The sequence below is a fragment of the Sinocyclocheilus rhinocerous genome, unplaced genomic scaffold (assembly GCF_001515625.1).
Source record: "Sinocyclocheilus rhinocerous isolate Xijiao unplaced genomic scaffold, SAMN03320098_v1.1 scaffold88, whole genome shotgun sequence".
Lineage (NCBI taxonomy): Eukaryota > Metazoa > Chordata > Actinopteri > Cypriniformes > Cyprinidae > Sinocyclocheilus > Sinocyclocheilus rhinocerous.
Window position 1 is genome coordinate 314322 of NW_015652292.1, and position 19427 is coordinate 333748.

The following is a 19427-nucleotide window of genomic DNA, read 5'->3' on the forward strand; positions in this document are numbered from 1 at the left end:
TTTTTTCAAGTAACTAGTAAAGTAACGCATTACTTTTTAATTTACAAGAAAATATCTGAGTTACTTTTTCAAATAAGTCCAGTTAGTTTTTTTCCCATTTATTGATTAAAAGCTCTCCTGTCCCCATGTTGAGAGAAATCGGGAGTAAGATGTTACTTTAGTTCTAGAATAAATGTGAACATGCATTAATTCATCTCACTCACACACAAAAAAAATACAGATTCAGTATTGCTCAAAATGAATAAAAACAGTGAAATACAATTCAGAATATGACGCAAACCTTCAATAATTAACTATGTTAAATAATAAAAATATCCTATGTATTTAATCCCATTTTATTAATCAATGTCTTTTCTGCTGACCTTCGATGATCCAATTCAACCATACTAATAAGCAAAAATTACTCAAGATAAACTAACATATGTCTTCACCCTGAGACTTTTGGTGTGAAAGGTAGGGTTGGGTATCGTTTGGGTTTTTTACGATACCGGTGCCAAATCGATACTTTTAAAACGGTACTGGTGCCTAAACGGTGCCTGAACCGATACTTAAAAAAAAAAATACCCAAAATAGGATGGATTGACCATTATTGAGTGCTATAAACACATTTAATGTCCGTTTCATTCATACTGGATGCCAGAGGGCGCCCTCGCTCAGAAACTCCACATGTGCATCACAGAAGGAATAGGACTCAAATCCTCTTTGGTAATATGGACAAAGGCATTGCTATTGCTGTAACTGAGTAAACAGAAGATATAAACGTTTTGAATGATAAAACAAAGACAATAAACACTCGACTGTGACAATATATAGTTTATCTGTGTTATTCAAGCCATCTTTGGTATTTTCATCATAATTAAGTTGGACAGGTTTAGAAACGCTTCTCATTGCAAGTCATTACAAGGGAAGTTTAGCTTTAGGCATTTAATCTAAGAATGTTTAGCTTAACTAGCTAACGGTATCTACCTGCTGCCATCAGAGCAAGTGTAATTGCTGCATTCACGCGCACCTCGGATGCTCTCATTTCCTTGCTTTTCCTTGCTCATCTCCGTGCTTTTAAGTCGGAATGTGAACAACATGGACACTCGCGTTACTACAAAGATGTGTTGGATTTGTATTATTAGAGCTTTCCGACTTGCGTTCGTGAATTTTCTCAGTCGAGAAATTATTTTTCACGTGCGGTGCCGGTGATCCTTACGTCCGTTTCGGAGAACAAATATTTCAATCGATCGCTCAAGCATTTAAGTGGCACCGAAATCTGCGTTCTGATTCAGTTCTAGTACATACCGGTTACATAGGTAAGTTTCGGTACCCAACCCTAGTGAAAGGGCATTTACATTTGCCAAAAATAGAACTTTTTATATTAAAACCAAACAAGCAAGCCCTGCCCAGATTTAAAAAGTAACGTAAAGCATTACTTTCCATAAAATGTAACTGCTGTGAATAACGTAATTAGTTACTTTTTAGGGAGTAACTCAATATTGTAATGCATTACACCGTGTCCTAACTACACGCGACGCGATGCGACAAGATTCCAGCGACAAGCAATTCGGCCGTCCACACCAGACGCGACGCGACAGAGTCAATCAAATTTCACAGCCAATCAGAAAAACCGTGTGTGGGCGGGCTCTCTCTGCAAGCGCTCTGCACTCGCAATGAAATTGATACATTTATAATCTAATTCATAAATATTAAACCTTTTTAACATCATTAAATGTACATACTGAGTGACTGACACCATCTTTGTCATGGAATACACTCGTTGGTTCACAGAGAGTCCACAGTTTTAACGGTCATCTTTGCTTTAATTTATTTTCAAGATCTGAGGTAAACTATCTATTGTTGCTTTCAGTATGGCTATAAGGTCACACAAAATTATATTTAAACTCATATTAGAGACTTTTAACTTAGAATAAAGCACATAATCACCTGAGATTATCTACTGTACTATAGTTTGTATGTTGTTGTTCCAGCCGTGACGTCGCGGAAATAAAAAACGTTTCTAAATTAGAAATTTTGCTTGTCGCTGTCGCGGCTAGTTAGGACAAAACCTCTGATTAACATGGAAACGATACCTTTTATCGCGTCGCGTGTTACTTTTAAAAGTAACTTTTCCCAACACTGTTTGTAGTTTGGAGGTCATATAAATGCTTGCATACAACTAAAAGTTATCTTTCTCTAGAAAAAAAATAAATATTGATGACTCATTATGCACTTATGGGCGTGTCTAAAATTTTGTCCAATAAAACCTACTAGCAATAGCATAGCATGTAGCAAACTTTGATTTTGCTAGCCGTGATGTGAAGTCTGTTGGCTATTTTAAAAAAGAAAACAAGCTCTTTGATATATTTCGCCCAAAAATCCTTTGTCAAGTGTCTTCGTCAAGTGAGTTCATGGGGCCTTTAAAGGTAGCAAACAAGCTGAGGTTGTTTAAAACTTGTGGCTCACACTCATTGACTCATAACCTTCTGACCGCTTACTTCATTCACTCTCAAACCTCATCCTTCGCTTGTGTCTTCATACTTTTTTCGCAATAACTATTTTGTTACAAATAGTTTTGAGCAACACATTAAAAAACTATCCATAAATCCACCGGTATGATTCTGAACATGTGGTAAATCTACAGTTTTTGTATGCAAACATGCATAGACACTGTATATTTAAAGGTCCCATATTGTCAAAACTGAAATTTCCTGGCTTTTTTCACGATAACTGAGGTCTAGGGGCTATTTAACTACCATATAAGTTTCAAAACAGTCCACAGTAAAATGCACACAGCCTGCATAAAGTAGCTGTGATTTTTCACGAACTGTTGTGACTTACGTAAAAAGTTGACGTTAGAACTACACAGTCACCACCTTCAGTCACCACCCCGAGCACTGCCCACCGTCCCACTCTCCTTTTGTTAAAGGTCACATATTGTACACCTTTCTGGAGTTTTATTTTAGGTTTTGATGTCCTTAAGAATATATATTTGCAATATGTTTTATATTTACTTTATATCTATTTATTTGAAACTTTATTCTGTGAGAACAAAGAGACCACAGAGTGACGTGACACATGAAACTAGCACAGCTATCAGTTTTGTGTCTATTAGAAATTGATTGTTTGGGACAAAGATCAATTAGAATATCAGTCAGTGTATGAAAATATTTGACCGCTGAATGTCACAATTCAACAGTCAGAAACAAGTATTCAAGAGAGCTGTGTACAAACTGTATTTCTGAGATGAAACCATGCTAATATTTATGGTTGAATAACACATACTGTTAAAAAGATCAGTATGCTTGCAAACAGTAGGCTCGTTTCAAACACAGTGTAGCCTGTATTAGTTCTAAAGTGAGCTTTTCTGCCTATTCATTTTTACAAGGACTTAGCCAAGTTTAATTATTATGAGCCTGGCTAAATTAGGGTCAAAGATGGGGTCAAAAACTAACCAACTCAGTGTTTCCCCTTCCGGTCTGTCCGGTGGGTCTATGTTAAGATCTTCTAAAAGCAGTTAGGGATGGCGTCACATGGGTCTCTGGGGCTGCTTCTGAGCGATTCAGGGCAGGAGGACTTAGCACAGAGCTCAAGAGTCACTTTAGTTTTCACAGTCAGTGGCATTGGGATTAGACATTAATAGTTCTTTAAAGAGCTGAAGCAGATTGACGCTGTCACCTCACACACCCTTAGCAGTGCATTGTGCTTACACAGCTAACACTAAACAGTCTCTGCTTTTCAAGCACAGTGATGTGATACAACACTTTTCATGGGTGAATGTGATATTAACTAACTGTTGTGTAGGTCATATTGTGTCCTAAAAATATGAATGGATATTGATTTAAACTATTTCAGACAGTTGCCATCAGAGTATTTCGGCATAAAATTAACCCTCATGGGGATCAAGATGCTCTTGCTCTTCTTTAGACCCAAAAGCAATCTGTAGATTTTCCCCCCTTTTTTCTGCAATGATTTTAGGGGTGATTTTGTAATTCTGATCAATTGAAATACTGTAAAATACAATAAAACAGAACGATAAAAAAAGAGACTTATATTTTTAGCTGAAAAAAAAAATCAAGATTAGGCAAAATATTTGATAAAGCCTAAGAATGTTGAATTTTAATGATGGAACTGGACCGTAAATTATCAAATTCTGTAGAAACTATCAGAGATTTCTGTGGAGTTCTACATTATACAGCTGGTTTGATTTTAATCATATCTTTTCATCGGCCCAGATGATTTCACAGAAATGTATCCGGTGTGGTTGCATTTTGTTTTACACAGTTTTCATGCATGTTTGTTTATGTCTATGAATGTGTCTAAGTATGAGTACATGCATGTGTGTGTGTTTGCATGTAGGGAACTCCAGAGTTTTGTATCTGCATGTGTGTGAAGCCTTGTGTAGCTTGTTTGTTCAGGCCTCACAGTTGTGGTTTGTATTCACTTCCGTTGCTAAGCATACAGTGCTACACATGTTCGCTTCTCTTCATCACACCTGTGTGTATGTGTGTGCAGAGAGGGTTAACTGTAGGGCATTGGCTGCGATCACGGCTCCCTGCGGCAGTGTGCTCTTGGGAGTTTAGTTTCCTCTGAGTCTTTATCTGTGTCGACTGTGAGCATCATTATGAGCTGCTCAGGGTTGCATTTGCTGTTGTTTTCTGAATGGTTCAGGGGAAGAGGTGTGTGTGCCGGAAACAGAGACTGTGTAATTGCTAAAGGTGTAAGTTGCAGACTTTGTGCATTCAGTCTCTGATCCCTAATGAGAATATAAGCATCTTCTGTAGGGTGAATTTTATACGAGCATCAATGCATTATGGAGTCATATATCAGCCCAAAAGATAAAAATAAATTATATTTTGCATGTAGAAAATGGGGGTTATTTTTAAGACTTTTGATATGCATTGCATAGTGACATTAATCGAAGTATTTTGCCCCACCAGGAAAAAAAAAATCTTCTTGCTTTAATTAATGAAAAATCATACTGTTTTGACACGATTTTAATTAAAATAAGCCAAAATTGCATTCATTGCTACATTAAATACATATATAAAATAAGTAAATATATTAAAACTATATGTTAAATTACACTACTGGTCAGAAGTTTGGTAGTGTCATTAGTGTGTCACGGTTTCCACAAAATATTCAGTTTTAATAATAAGAAATATTTTCTATGCACCAAATATAAGAATAATTTTTGAAGGATATGACACTGAAGACTTGAGTAATGGCTGCTGAAAATTCTGCTTTGCCATCAAAGGAATAAATTACTTTTTAAAATTAGTCAAATAGAAAACAGTAAATTTAAATTGTAATAATATTTCACTATATTACTGTTTTTATTGTATTTTGATAATTATCATGATAAGAATTTAGTTTTGTGTGTGTGTTTGTGTGTGTTTATTTGTAATGATAAAATCATTTTAAATAAACAAATTGTGATTGTCATAAAATAGGCTTTATTATCTTTTTGCAAAATATAATTTAAATTTTTTTTCTTTATTTTGTAGTGACATATGGCCATAGTTTGGTGTGATTGACCTGTTATTCCTTCTCACAAACAAAAAAAATTGTGGTGATTTTAGAAGAGGCATAAAACTGAAAGCTGTGAACCACAATAAAGAATCCATAGTATCTGATATGATAAATTTGTCCTAAAAAGTAATAAGGTGCGTGTTCGTTTTTATTAATTGTTCTTGCGTTCAGAAAACATCTCTAGCTGTGTCGTTCTGGTTTGATGTGGTCTGGATTAGTTATGGCTACATTTGCCCTCTGACACATTAATACGTGTGGTTGTGTATGTGTGCTTTTGAATTTGATCTTTTGAATCAGCGCTCTTCTGGAAGCCCCAGTGCATGCTGGGAGGAAGTTAATGCTTCTCGTCTGTAACCACATCTTAGATGAGCTCCACGTACAGCGGCCACATCCGCCTCAAGCCTCTGCACCACCACAGCGCTCCTGCAAGTGTGTGCGCACAATAGTGTGTGTAGTGGCCGTACATTGCCGACCCCACAACTGACAAGCCTCTAATTCGAATGCAGTGTTCAGATACCAAAAATAAAAAATAAAAATAAAAATTTTGCTGTGAAAAATGTTAAAGGTTCTTATGGAGAAGACAGCTTTTCCACACATTGGGATTTCAACTTTTGGGAGAAGTAATGCAATAATGTGAATAATATTGTGTGACTTCTTACACCCTTGTTATTCTTTCGGCAGGCGAAGCAAAGAATTTGGGTCCGAGCTCAGGGCCGAACCGCCTCCGTGACCTCTGCACCTTCTGTACAATCAGTTTGGACCAGGAGGAAGTATATCGCACAAAAGTCTATGAGAAGAGTGTAAGGTGAGGCAGTAAACACACACTCTGGTACACATAAGCACACCAACGTCACATACAAACTACATGCTGATGTTGATGATATTTATCTTACAGCCCTTCTCATATATGTGGTTTTCATGCTGCTTCACAAAAATGCAGGCCTATATTTTTTTTCTGTCTGCCATGTACACGTAATCCGAACGAGTTCGGAAACACTGCCTTTTTATGTTGTTTTATTTCATCTTTCACGGTAGTTGCTCAAATAGGTATATTACAATATACAAATAGATTTAAACTAGGGTTGTGTCGGTGAGGAAATTTTCCCACCGGTTAATCGCTCAGTTTTAATCGTAGTGTCTGTTGTTTTACTTAACTAAATGATTTTTATTACTATAAAAAATCAAAACGACAGTGGGGGTCGGTGACGCGGTGGGCAAGTGACGTAACCGGTGTTGCGGCTTAACACCGGTATCACCGTCAACACCGTCTATCGCGGCAAGCCTAATTTAAACATCCTGTCAGTAGTACTTGTGGAACATGGTAACCCACAATTGTTACCCTAATTTGTGCCTGATCTAACCCCTAAATTTAGTTCTGTTGGTGTTTGGTGATGTTAATAATTTGACTTCAATTAATGTAGTTGTTAACACAAGATTTTTTTTTTTTTTTGGAGATGGTAAAGAGATAATTCGTCCTGTTGAAAATTCTGTCATCATTTGTTCTGCTTCATATTGCTTTATTATATTTATAGAAGATATTTTTTAGAAGGTATTATAGAAAATATTTTGAAAAGTGTTTGAGTTTATTTTTCCCCCCCCAAACATTAAAACGGGGTCTGAAATTATTTTGGACCCCATTGGCTTTCATTGTTAGGACAAAAACAGTTCAAACGTTCTTCAAAATATCTTTATGTTCCATGGAAGAAAGGAAGTCAACAACATGAGGTTGAGCGAATGATGATGGAATTTTCACTATCGCTTTAAGCTATTCTGTGTTTTAGCATGTTATCAGGGTGTTTTGGGTTGTTGCTAGGGTGTTCAAAAGAGTCCAATTCTCATCCCAATTCTCTTAAGATATTTTTCAATGCAATTCTATGCAAGATTTGTAGTTGTATAAATGGTGTGGAGAGCTTCAATACTCCGTTTTAATTTAAAAAAAATTTTTTTTCATTATACTCAAAGTTGACTTTCCATTGTGCACCAGATTTACTTTGTCTGATAGTTCATCTTGATATCGGTCGTACAACATTGTGTTTGATGATATTACGTTGTGTACACTTTCAGTTGCAAAAGCGTCTAGTCATTGAAAGAAGCACATTTTCTTTATCTCACTCTCTTTCTGAAGGCTTTTCCTCTCGTGGTATTTCACAACTGTTTTTTTCCCTTCTGTTCAAAGGGCTCTGTTGGCTGTGTCTAAGGAAGGGTGTCCACCTACGCGTTCCCTCACTTTTCTCTCTCACACTTGCTATCTATCGCTCCTTGTCTTTCGCTCACACACTCGTTTGCAATCAGCCTCTCTCAGAGATTGAAGTTTTTTCCTCAAGTCTTTCTTCACCTCTCCTAATATTTCTTTCTCTCATCTGGCTTATTATTAAACACTTTTGAATCTGAGGCTATTCATGTATGCCGTGTCGCCACGTTTTTTGTATTTGGAGTCGAGTGGTTTTACCTGTAGCAGCAGGAGGTCAGAATCCGTTTGTGTGTGAATGTATGTGGGAGCGCATGCGCTCTTCAGTGCGGGGGCAATGAGTGTGTAATTTGTGTGTGTGTGTAAGAGAGCTGGAGTGTGTGTGGGTGGATGAGCATTCTCCGCTCAAGTCTCAGCTGAGGTATTTGACTGTTGCAGTCACACAGCTAGAAGTGATTTTTTTGCACATTGAACCTTTTTAATCTGTCGTTTTTTTGGACACTTTTGTTATGATATACAGTTTTTTAAATTCCTAGCTTAATTTGACCCCAAAAAGTGTTTGGACAATTAAGCTGAGCAGAGTAACCAAGTGTAGTCCATTACATTTAGTTATGAACATGATCCACTAACATTTCACAACAACAAAGTGTCACAGAAATTTTGAATGTAATTGTATCTATTGAAATGTTATATAAAATTGTATTTTATATTAAGATAATTTGAATCTCACAAACTGATTCATATCGTGGCCATTAAATAGTATAGTATAGTACATAAATAGTATAGTACATCAAATTCCCATTACCTAGACTTACTTTGGCCTGACCAGCTGTGACACGTTAAAGTGACTACATATTTGAAATGCTTTCTGCGATCTTTCAATCGATTACCATTTCTATGTTGTACTGCCGAAAAGCTTATTGTATGGTGGCCGAGAGACAATGCACTGCAACTTAATAAAACACATGCAAATAGAAAAAGCACCAGCAAATTAAGAATATATCTTTATCATCTTTATACTCACAACACAACCAAAAACAAAAACGTGCTGAAAAACACAAAACACAACCAAAAACAAAAACGCAGTGCAAGTAGCACAGACTACAACAATGGCAAACAGCAATGCCAACAAAACTAAAATTAACCATGGTTAAAAGTACCAAATTTTTCAAATGTATTTTATTTATTTATTTTTATTTTATTTTATTTTTTTCATTTTTATTTATTTTTGCGTATTGATTACCATTTGTATAACCACAGTTGTACAAATACTATGGTTAGTGTAGCAAAACCATGGTTAATTTGTGGTTACCATGGGTTAACTAGTAACTATTTTTATTTATATTTATTTTGTACATAATACATTTATTTATTTATTTATTTTAATAGTAAAGCCAAGGTTAATTTTTGTAAGGGAAGTTGTAAAAGTAAATTAGCCAGCTTACATAACCTTTCATAGTTGAAGTAATTGTGTATTTCATTAACTTATTTAGAATATCAAAAAAAAAAAAGCTAAGGAATCGTATGATCAGGATGTTAAAATAAACAAAAACCTCACCTTTCAGAGCAAACATTGATAAGCAATGTCCTAACCATGTTCGTCACTTTGCGGTTCCCTTAAACATTTCCGATGTGTTCCGACGTATTTGCAGAGTGTTTCCGTATTTGTTTGTGTTGTGAGTAATTTGCAGAATGTTTATGTATTTGTTTGTGTTCTGAGTATTTGAAGAGTGTTTCTGTATTTGGGTGTTGTGAGTATTTGCAGCGTGTTACTGTATTTGTTTGTGTTGTGAGTATTTGCAGCGTGTTTCTGTATTTGGGTGTTGTGTGAGTATTTGCAGCGTGTTTCTGTATTTGGGTGTTGTGTGAGTATTTGCAAAGTGTTTCTGTATTTGGGTGTTCTGAGTATTTGCAGAGTGTTTCTGTATTTGGGTGCCGCGAGTATTTGCAGTGCGTTTCTGTATTTGGGTGTTCTGAGTATTTGCAGAGTGTTTCTGTATTTGGGTGCCGCGAGTATTTGCAGTGCGTTTCTGTATTTGTTTGTGTTGTGAGTAATTTGCAGAGTGTTTCTGTATTTGTTTGTGTTGTGAGTATTTCAGTATTTGGGTGCCGTGAGTATTTGCAGCACGTTTCTGTATTTGGGTGTTGTGAGTATTTGCAGCACGTTTCTGTATTTGTTTGTGTTGTGAGTATTTGCAGCGTGTTTCTGTATTTGGGTGTGTTGTGAGTATTTGCAGTGCGTTTCTGTATTTGGGTGTTGTGAGTATTTGCAGCGCGTTTCGGTATTTGGGTATTGTCAGTATTTGCAGTGCGTTTCTGTATTTGGGTGTTGTGAGTATTTGCAGCGCTTTTCAGAATTTGAGCGTTGTGAGTATTTGCAGCATGTTTCGGTATTTGGGTGTTGTGAGTATTTGCAGCGCTTTTCGAAATTTGAGCGTTGTGAGTATTTGCAACATGTTTCGGTATTTGGGTGTTGTGAGTATTTGCAGCGTGTTTCTGTATTTGGGTGTTGTGAGTATTTGCAGCGCTTTTCGGTATTTGAGTGTTATGAGTATTTGCAGCATGTTTCGGTATTTGGGTGTTGTGAGTATTTGCAGCGCTTTTCGGAATTTGAGCGTTGTGAGTATTTGCAGCATGTTTCGGTATTTGGGTGTTGTCAGTATTTGCAGCGCGTTTCTGTATTTGGGTGTTGTGAGTATTTGCAGCGCTTTTCGGAATTTGAGCGTTGTGAGTATTTGCAGCGTGTTTCTGTATTTGGGTGTTGTGAGTATTTGCAGCGTGTTTCTGTATTTGTTTGTGTTGTGAGTATTTGCAGCGCGTTTCGGTATTTGTTGCTGTATTTGTTTCTGTATTTAGAATACAATATACTGTCATACACTGTACAAAAAGTAAAATGTACTGGAAATTGTCTGCTAGTACAATGCAAGTAAATGCAGTAAAACACAATGTAATGAAGTGCAAAATTTAAAATATAGCCTAGGTAAAAAACCTGTAAAAAAATAAATATGGAAAATTCCTTCATATTAATACAGTACATTGTGGCCTATTTTTACAATATTCTTTACAGAGTATTATGTGGCAAATCACAAGTTCTACGAAGAAAACCATAGAAATAAATGCTATATGACAGAATACGCTTATGATGTATTGCATCATGCCCTATTTTAAAATTTGTGGAGACAATTTTTTTAATTTTTGCATTGCACCTGGTTAGAACATGATATAATGCAAAAAAAATATCCTTCTCATTACTGTACTGCAAAACATAAATAACATGCATTTACATTTATACATATAGCAGATGCTTTTATTCGAAGCGACCTGAATTCAAGGTACACTTTCTATCAGTCCTTGCTTTTCCTGGGAATCAAACCCATTGTGATGCTCGTGCCATGCTGTACATTTTGATCTGTAACAGCCAGGTGATATTGATTATATTTATTTTTTGCAGGTATTTTGTTAATGCAGGTAGTTTGTGAAAACAAACTGTGCTTGTGATTAACATTCCCTTTTCATGTGCTTTAGTCCGTTCTATGGCGAGGACTTCTACTTTGAAATTCCACGCCCATTCCAATGCCTGTCCTTCTACGTGTACGCTAAGAGCATGTTCCAAATAAGGGATCTACCTGTAGGTCAGTATCTTTTGCTCTTGTTTTGTCTCATTTACAAGACACAGTGTACATGTCAACTAAGGCTTGCATGTGTGTTTGTAGGGAAAGTAGCCATCAGGAAGGAAGATCTATATAAGTACTGCGGGAAAGAGAACTGGTTCCAGTTACAGCCTGTGGATCCACACTCAGAAGTTCAGGTGAGTGAACGGTTAGATGGCATAGAAGTTATCATTTTAATACACAAACACACACCCAACAGAGCAATACATGAATACACAACCTTACTTCCCTTCTGTGGTTAGTCTCCAGCCGTGGTTTGGGCCAATCGGGTGAGTTTATGATTACTCATTGCCTCGCCATACCCAATGAGATCAATGTATGATTAGTCAGCACTTATATGTGGTCCAATGACTTGAAAGCAGATGCAGGACCAACTCCACATCCTGTTTTTGTGTATGGTGTATGCACGGATCTGTTTTGTACACAAGTATGATTCACTGTTCAGCAGAACCAGGGGCACGGGGTGTGGACTGTATCAGAAACAAAAACTGTTTATGTAAAGGAATTTGTTTTTGTAAAAAGTCTTTTTCAAAAAAAAGAAAACACATACACAACGGAAAGACAATGTCAAGTAGCGGTTTGCTACTTTTGGAAATTAATGAGGAAAGTAAACCAAGCAAGCAAGTTTCTGCATAAGAGTTTCCACTTTTTGTATGTGTATTGATAACATCGCTTTTAATTGGAATACTTTTTAAATACTTGCGATGTATTTTTAAAAAATATTTTTGCAATGTATTTTTACATGTATAATTACAAATAGCAGTTTTCCAATTTTCCAACCAAAGAAAGTAAAACTAGCAAGCAGAGTTTCTACGTAAGTGTTGATAACATCAGTTTTAATCAGAATATAGAGATATTTAGAATACTTGTGATGTATTTGTGAAAAAAATACTTTTGCAATGTATTTGTTAAAACACACACACACACAGACACAATGGAAAGACAATTACAAATAGCGATTTGCCATTTTTTCAACCGAGGAAAGTAAACCAAGCAACCAAACTTCTGCATAAGTGTCTCTACATTTTATATGCATATTGATAACGTCAGTTTTTGGCAATATTTTGAATATTGTGCTAATTTTATTTGCCTTTTTATTTGTTTTCTTTTTAAACTTTTTATACGGTGTTTGTTAAGTGTCTAAATATTTTTAGGGCCACTGTATATGATGATAGGATGTGTCCATAAATCAGAAGTCTGATTTAAACAAAGAAGTCATCTAAAACAAAAAAAAGTAATGTTTACAGACTAGTGAAACAATATAATACTTCAAGGCACTCACATGGTTAAAAATTAAAAACCCTTTAATAAACTAGACTATTTCATTATAAAATTGTTTGTCACATTTCAGCTTCTTTGCATAGCTTAACTCAGAGCATCCATGTTTGCAGACTAGTTTCGCAATCCTCCCTTCTTAGTCGCTTTGCGACTTCACTGACTTTACAATTGATCATCATCATTTTTATTTATTTTTTTGTCAATTATTAGATTCAGACTCCGATTCAGTGATTTGTTTGCAATCACACAGAATTGTTCTTGGGAAGTCTATGTGTAACCTTTCATATATTAAAATATTTTTGTAAAAACATTGCTGTTTATTATAGTGTATTGTTGTACTGGTGCATATAAATAAAAGGGATTATTTGTAACCATATTCATTTAGAAAAAAATATTATTTTAAACTTTGGTAACACTTTAGTATAGGGACCAATTCTCACTATTAACTAGTTGCTTATTAGCATGCCTATTATTAACATATTGGCTGTTTATTAGTAGTTACTGTATAAAGCACATATTCTGCATGACCATATTCTACATCCCTAATCCTACCCAATACCTAAACGTAACAACTACCTTACTAATGATTAATAAGCAGCAAATTAGGAGTTTATTGAGGCAAAAGTCATAGTAAATGATTTGTTAATAGTGAGAATTGAACCTTAAAATAAAGTGTGACCTAAACATTTTACTGTTTTACTGCATTTTGCAGTTCTTACATTTTATCATTTTTAATCTGCTTGTCAACAATCACCTTTTTCTGACTAAAAAGGACACACTCATGCTTACTTCAGACTAAAAACATAAATATCATGATATATATAGAAAATTGTCAAAATGCTGAAAAATCTTGATAGATTTCATATATCCCTCGAGTCTACATGTTGCAGCGTTACTTTACGACACCGGTTAAACACTGTGGTGTATGTGTCTTTAACCCTGAGGACGAGAAAAGGGTGGGTGGCAGTTCTGTCAGATAATGTTCAGAGCCACCCAGAACTGGCTGAAATCACAAGACGTTCCTATATCGCTTTTTTAAGCCCTTACGTACTCTAAAAACTTAAACAACTTATTTACACTAAACTAGTTTTTTTGTTTCCACATACTTATGAAATGAATTGCTCTATAATTAATCCATTGTAGATGTGATCTTGCAAATAGATCTATACTTTTGTCTTCTGCAGGGTTAAATGATTAGAATAGATTTGCATTTTGAAGTATTTAAAAAACAAAACTTGTAACTATTTTTAAAAAGTGATTCTTTAGTATCAACTTTGGACATCTGTTAACATTGAATTATTGGTGCGTTTTCGGCGTCATTTCTCAAAGGAACTTGCACAAAATATTGCGTAGGAGTATGTGGGTGTTTTTATTTTGTTTTTCTTCTCTATCTTTCTCCCTCCCTGTCCTTTCCTCCTCACCTCTCCTCTGTTTGCAATCTTTCTCATTCCAACATTATCAGCCTCAACAAATTTGACTGGCTGGATAGGTTATTTCAATATATATCATATTATATCATAAACATGCCAGTAGTTGATCTTCAGTGCCACGGCCCTCAAAACACATTCTGTATTTCAGATTACTTTTTTGTTTTAAGCAGACGTCTGAATGATGGTTTGTGCGAAAGATCCTATCATCTGAATATCATATACAGTGGCCCTAAAAGTATTTATGAACTTAACAAACATTTAAAAAGTATGAATGTCTGAATTAAAAAGTCATTGTATTCGATAAGATATCAAAGCATTATTTATTTATACAAATTATATATATATATATATATATATATATATATGTGTAAGGGGAAAAAATAAAAAAATTGTTTTCTTTTGTATGTAATTTGTGAATGCTGGCACACTGAGTTCTGGAGTCTGTTGGCTTGTGTTATCCCATAATAAGTCTTTTTACTTTTACAGGGGAAGGTTCATTTAGAGATGAAGCTGAATGAACTGATCACAGAGAATGGTTCCATCTGCCAACAGCTTGTGGTTCAGTAAGTGATTCTTGTCTGTCCGTGCATTTATTTAGTGTATTTGAGCTCAACGTGAATTGGCATTCATAACCCATTGTACATTTGTACTGTTACATTCTTAAAAGTGAAACAGGATATCGAATTAAGACGCCAAGGTTTGGCTACTCAGAAGGGCCCCTTTATCCCTTGCTGGTAGATGTCTTAACTACAGCATGTGGTTCTAAAAATCATCTTTATCCATTGTTGGCAATTCATAAGTAACTGTGTGTTCTAATAGTATACAGTTTAAAATCTTTTTTATGTCAAAAGCATATGGGCTATGTCAGTAGTATTTGTTTCACTAGTATCCAGTCCAATAGCCATATTGTAGTATCCTGTGACTTTTTAAGAGGAGCTTTAAAAGTGTAGAATGGGCTTTTTTTGCCCTGCCGTCAGCTCAATGTAGTCACTAGTGAAGGATTGTAACTGGGAGGTTCATGTTGTGACATCAGCCAATCAGCATTGTCTTGATTATTTTCCTGTGACTGAGGACAAAGGGGGGGTTCCATCTCTGCATGCTGTACATTTATTTTCACACTGGCATCATTTTTGAACACGTTTTTAGCATTTTATCTGATTTGTAACAAAAAGTGTTTATGAAGACCATAAGGTCACCCTGCAGTTTTCTGTTTAAATAAATTCTTTCAAACATTAAACTCTCAAGCTTTTAAGACATATATTTGTATTGTAATGTTTAGTGAAAAATAAAATATGCTAAAAAAAAAATATATATATATATATATAATTATAACCGTATTATGTAGAATTTAATTTAATTTAGAATATTTAGAATTTAATTTAGAATATTTAGAATATATTTTTTAGTTGAAGTGCAATTGTATTGTTACAATAGTACTATATTTCTGTCTTTAATTTTTTTATAATATTAATATCTATCTATCTATCTATCTATTATATATACTAATTTATTTTATATACATTAAAATGATCAAATATTTTTTTTCTTTAAATCACAATTATAATCTTACAATAACAGATTTTTTGTCTTCGTTTTTATAGAATTAGAGTTATAAATAATATGTATTTATTATTATTATTATTATTATTATTATTATTGTCATCACCAATGAATAAGGTCTTGTGAAGACTGAACTTATTTTCATCACAGTGTGGTCTCTGTTCTTTTTGCAGCAGCATGAGACGTTTTCTTATAAGGTGATATGTATCATTATCATACCGCAGTTCATGACAAATAAATCACAATTTCTTTTTTAACCCAATTGTTCAGCCATATGCTGTAAATAAATAATTCTAAAATTATTTTATAAAAAAAAAATCTAAATACTTACTAGTTTTTCTGCAAGTCATGTGAATATTAACCAACATCAGAGAACCATGAACATGCGAAATGATGGAAATATGAACTAGAAATTGTATTTGGTTTACTACTGCGGTTTCAGGTGCTTCACATGCTTTCTGCAACATGTGGATGCTGTGTTGATAACTTCAGAGGTGTGTGTCGTCTGGGTGGAGGAGAGTACCTGTGAAATTCATCTTCACACTTCTACAGGGTGCATGTATTTTCTTTAACGGTGTGAAAAATGCTTTGACTCAACACAGAGTTGCTGACGTGTGTGTGTGTTTAATGTTGGCCATCGCTCTTCATTCACTTTCCCACAGAGCAGGTTGACGAAAGAGGAAGTGATGCCGTGACGGCAGGAAGTTCGTACTGCGCTGCTCCTGTGGTTTTGTTTTGCCGTCACACTGCTTTTTTCTCTTTCTTGCTCTCTCGCTCTCTGTCGTTCTTTCTCACCTTCCTTCGCCGCTTCATGGCTGTCACCATGACAACTACAAGTGTGAATTACTTCCTGTCTTGGATAGCAGTGCTTCTGTTTTCAGCATTCTTATCTGACACTTTCATTTATGCTTGTTCGCCTTTCATCGTCTTATTCTTTCATTCATTCATTCACATTTTAATGTGACGCAGTGTAACCTCTGAAAAAGTCAACATCAGTGCTTAACAATAAAGAAGAGGGGCAGTGTGAGAGGATTTCAGTGCCAGTTCACTGACAGTCACTTGCCCTATTGGGCCTCAGTGTATTTCATTTGTTGATATACAGTATATATATATATATATATATACACACAGTGCTGCTTGAAAGTTTGTGAACCCTTTAGAATTTTCTATTTTTCTGCATAAATATGACTCAAAACATAATCTAAATTTCACACAAGTCCTGAAAATAGACAAAGAGAACCCAAACAAACAAATGACACGCAAATATTTTCTTTGCCATTTATTTATTGAGAAAAATTATCCAGTGTTACATATCTGTGGGGTGCAAAAGTATGTGAATCTTTTCTTTCAGTATCTGGTCTGACCCCCTTTTGCAACAATAACTGCAGGTAAATGTTTCTTGTAACTGCTGATCGGCTTGAATTCTAGCCCCTTCCTCAGTACAAAACCACTTCAACTCTGTGATGTTATGGGTGTCCTCCTATGAACTGCTTGCTTCAGCTCCTTCCACAACATTTCAATTGGATTAAGGTCCAGACTTTGACTCTGTCATTCCAAAACATTAACATTGTATCTCCAATAGCCCTCTGGCTTGTCCGCATGATCTTTAGCAAACTGCAGACGGGCAGCAATGTTCTTTTTGGATGCACCATGCACAACAACATTTCAATTGGATTAAGGTCCAGACTTTGACTCTGTCATTCCAAAACATTAACATTGTTCTTCTTTAACCATTCTTTGGTAAAACGACTTATGTTCTTGTGGTTGTTGTCTTGCTGTTTGGCCCACTTTCTCTTGAGATTCAGTCCACAGATTTTCCTTTAGAATTTGTTGGTATAATTCAGAATTCATTGTTCCATCAATGATGGCAAGCTGTCCTGGTCCAGATGCGGGCAGCAATGTTCTTTTTGGACAGCAGTAACTTTCTCCTTGCAACTCTACCATGCACACCATGGTTGTTCAGTGTTCTTCTGATGGTGGCCAATGTGAGAAAGGCCTTTAGTTGCTTAGAAGTTACCCTGGGTTCCTTTGCGAAGAGATGTTTTTGTAAACCTTTCCAGCCTGATGAGCAACAACAACTCTTTTTCTGAGGTCCTCAGAGATCTCCTTTGCTCGTGCCATGATTCACTTCCACAAACATGATTAGACTTTGATAGATCCCTGTTCTTTAAATGAAACGGGGCACGCACTGACACCTGATAGTAATTTCACTGATTGAAAACACCTCTGAACAGATGGACTCTTAATTTCACCTTCAAATTAACTGCTGATCCTAGAGATTCACATACGGTTGCACCGCACAGATATGTAACACTGGATAATTTTTCTCAATAAATAAATGAAAAAGAAAATATTTTTGTCTCATTTGTTTGATTGGGTTTTTTCTCAATAAATAAATGAAAAAGAAAATATTTTTGTCTCATTTGTTTGTTTGGGTTCTCTTTGTCTATTTTCAGGACTTGTGAAAAACTGATTATATTTTGGGTCATATTTATGCAGAAATATAGAAAATTCTAAAGGGTTCACAAACTTTCAAGCGGCACCGTAATTTTTTAACTGACAGTTTTGATTGATTGATTGATTGATTTCATGAATGAAAATCTGCAGTACTGGCCTGAATGGCAAACATGGATTTAAAACCACCTCATTTGCTTTATTAATACATGCTTATGGTCTTTTTGTTTTGCATTGCTTTGCTTTGTTTTATTTTGTTTTTTGTTTTTGACCTTTTGACTTTTGTTTAAAGTCTTTTTTTAAACCGCATATAACTGTACAAACTGACTTTTTGTGGATGAATGCTTATTTGATTTGGCAACTGTATGTCCTGGCTGGATGTATTTTTTGTTTTGTTTTGCTTTGCATTGCCTTGTTTTGTGTTTTGTTGTTTTGTTTTGTTTTATTTTTTGTTTTGTTTTGCTTTGCTTTGCTTTGTTTTGTGTTTTGCTTTTTGTGTTTTGTTTTGTTTTTGACCTTTTGACTTTTGTTTAAAGTCAACATTCAACACACGTGGGTCTTTTGTTAATGATTCAGTGATATTGGTGCTTTGTATTTTAAGGGATAGGTCAAATAGATATTTAGGCATTATTTAGACTAAATATCCTGTTTCACTTGGAATTTTGCCATAGTAAAATGGATAAAGAATGTGGTTTCATATTGACTTGAATGTATGTTGTTTAATCACAGTATAAACAGAACATTCTTCTGTTTGATCTTTACAGTCACACTTTTTTGTGTTTTGCTTTTTGTGTTTTGTTTAGTTTTTGACCTTTTGACTTTTGTTTAAAGTCAACATTCAACACACGTGGGTCTTTTGTTAATGATTCAGTGATATTGGTGCTTTGTATTTTAAGGGATAGGTCAAATAGATATTTAGGCATTATTTAGACTAAATATCCTGTTTCACTTGGAATTTTGCCATAGTAAAATGGATAAAGAATGTGGTTTCATATTGACTTGAATGTATGTTGTTTAATCACAGTATAAACAGAACATTCTTCTGTTTGATCTTTACAGTCACACTTTATTTTAAGGTCCAATTCTCGCTAAACCATTAGCTATGACTTTTGCCTCCATAAACTCCTAATTTGCTGATTATTAATAGTTAGTAAGGTATTTGTTAAAGGGGTCATATGATGCTGCTAAAAAGAACATTATTTTGTGTATTTGGTGTAATGAAATGTGTTTATGTGGTTTAAAGTTAAAAAAACACATTATTTTCCACATACTGTACATTATTGTTTCTCCTCTATGCCCCGCCTTTTTGAAACGCGTCGATTTTTACAAAAC

At 35.0% G+C, this 19427-nt stretch overlaps 1 protein-coding gene across 1 annotated transcript in view; it reads left to right on the forward strand.

Moving 5' to 3' along the window:
* LOC107714449 (ras GTPase-activating protein 2-like) overlaps window positions 1-19427 on the forward strand; it is a 53817-nt gene that overhangs the window by 8024 nt on the left and 26366 nt on the right. Inside the window, exons 2-5 of the mRNA XM_016520285.1 lie at window positions 6196-6319; window positions 11228-11334; window positions 11416-11510; window positions 14568-14644. Coding sequence (XP_016375771.1) covers window positions 6196-6319; window positions 11228-11334; window positions 11416-11510; window positions 14568-14644 — 403 coding nt within the window. The remainder of the gene's footprint in view (window positions 1-6195; window positions 6320-11227; window positions 11335-11415; window positions 11511-14567; window positions 14645-19427) is intronic.